Source organism: Malurus melanocephalus, unplaced genomic scaffold (assembly GCF_030028575.1).
Source record: "Malurus melanocephalus ecotype Western Australia unplaced genomic scaffold, MMel_1.1 scaffold_1692, whole genome shotgun sequence".
NCBI classification, from domain to species: Eukaryota; Metazoa; Chordata; class Aves; order Passeriformes; family Maluridae; genus Malurus; species Malurus melanocephalus.
The window spans coordinates 17,043-17,587 of record NW_026624924.1 but is presented as its reverse complement, the minus strand read 5'-3'; the positions used below and the strand labels follow the sequence as shown (position 1 = coordinate 17,587).

At 65.3% G+C, this 545-nt stretch overlaps 1 protein-coding gene across 1 annotated transcript in view; it reads right to left on the bottom strand.

Moving 5' to 3' along the window:
• Positions 1–360: 360 nt before the first annotated feature.
• Positions 361–545, bottom strand: part of LOC130587255 (exocyst complex component 3-like protein 4) — an 11,204-nt gene continuing 11,019 nt past the window's right edge. The window contains exon 5 of the mRNA XM_057388226.1: positions 361–507. Within this exon, the coding sequence (XP_057244209.1) occupies positions 361–507 (147 nt within the window). The remainder of the gene's footprint in view (positions 508–545) is intronic.

Sequence of the window (545 nt, the reverse complement as noted above, 5' to 3'; positions counted from 1 at the left end):
GAGACCCCACGGGATGTCCCCAAACCGGGTGACAACGCCACCCCCAGACTCGGGGACACCCACGGGCACACACAAACACTCCAAGAGTTGTCCCCAAACCGGGTGACAACGCCACCCCTAGGCCTGGGGACATCCACGGGCACACAGGGACACTCCACGCGATGTCCCCAAACGGGTGACAACGCCACCCCCAGACTCGGGGACATCCCCGGACCCTCAAACACCCCACGGGATGTCCCCAAACCGGGTGACAACGCCACCCCCGGGCTTAGGGACATCCACGAGCACACATAGACACCCCACGCGATGTCCCCAAATGGGTGACAAAGCCACCCCAGACTCGGGGACACCCCCGGACCCTCAGAGACCCCACGCGATGTCCCCAAACCGGGTGACAATGCCATCCCCGCGCTTAGGGACAATCGCAGGCACACACGGGATGTCCCCAAACCGGGTGACAACGCCACCCCCGCTGACCCCGCGCTGTCCCCGCAGGAGACGGACCAGCTGGAGGAGGAGAAGGCGGAGCTGGAATCCGAGATCGC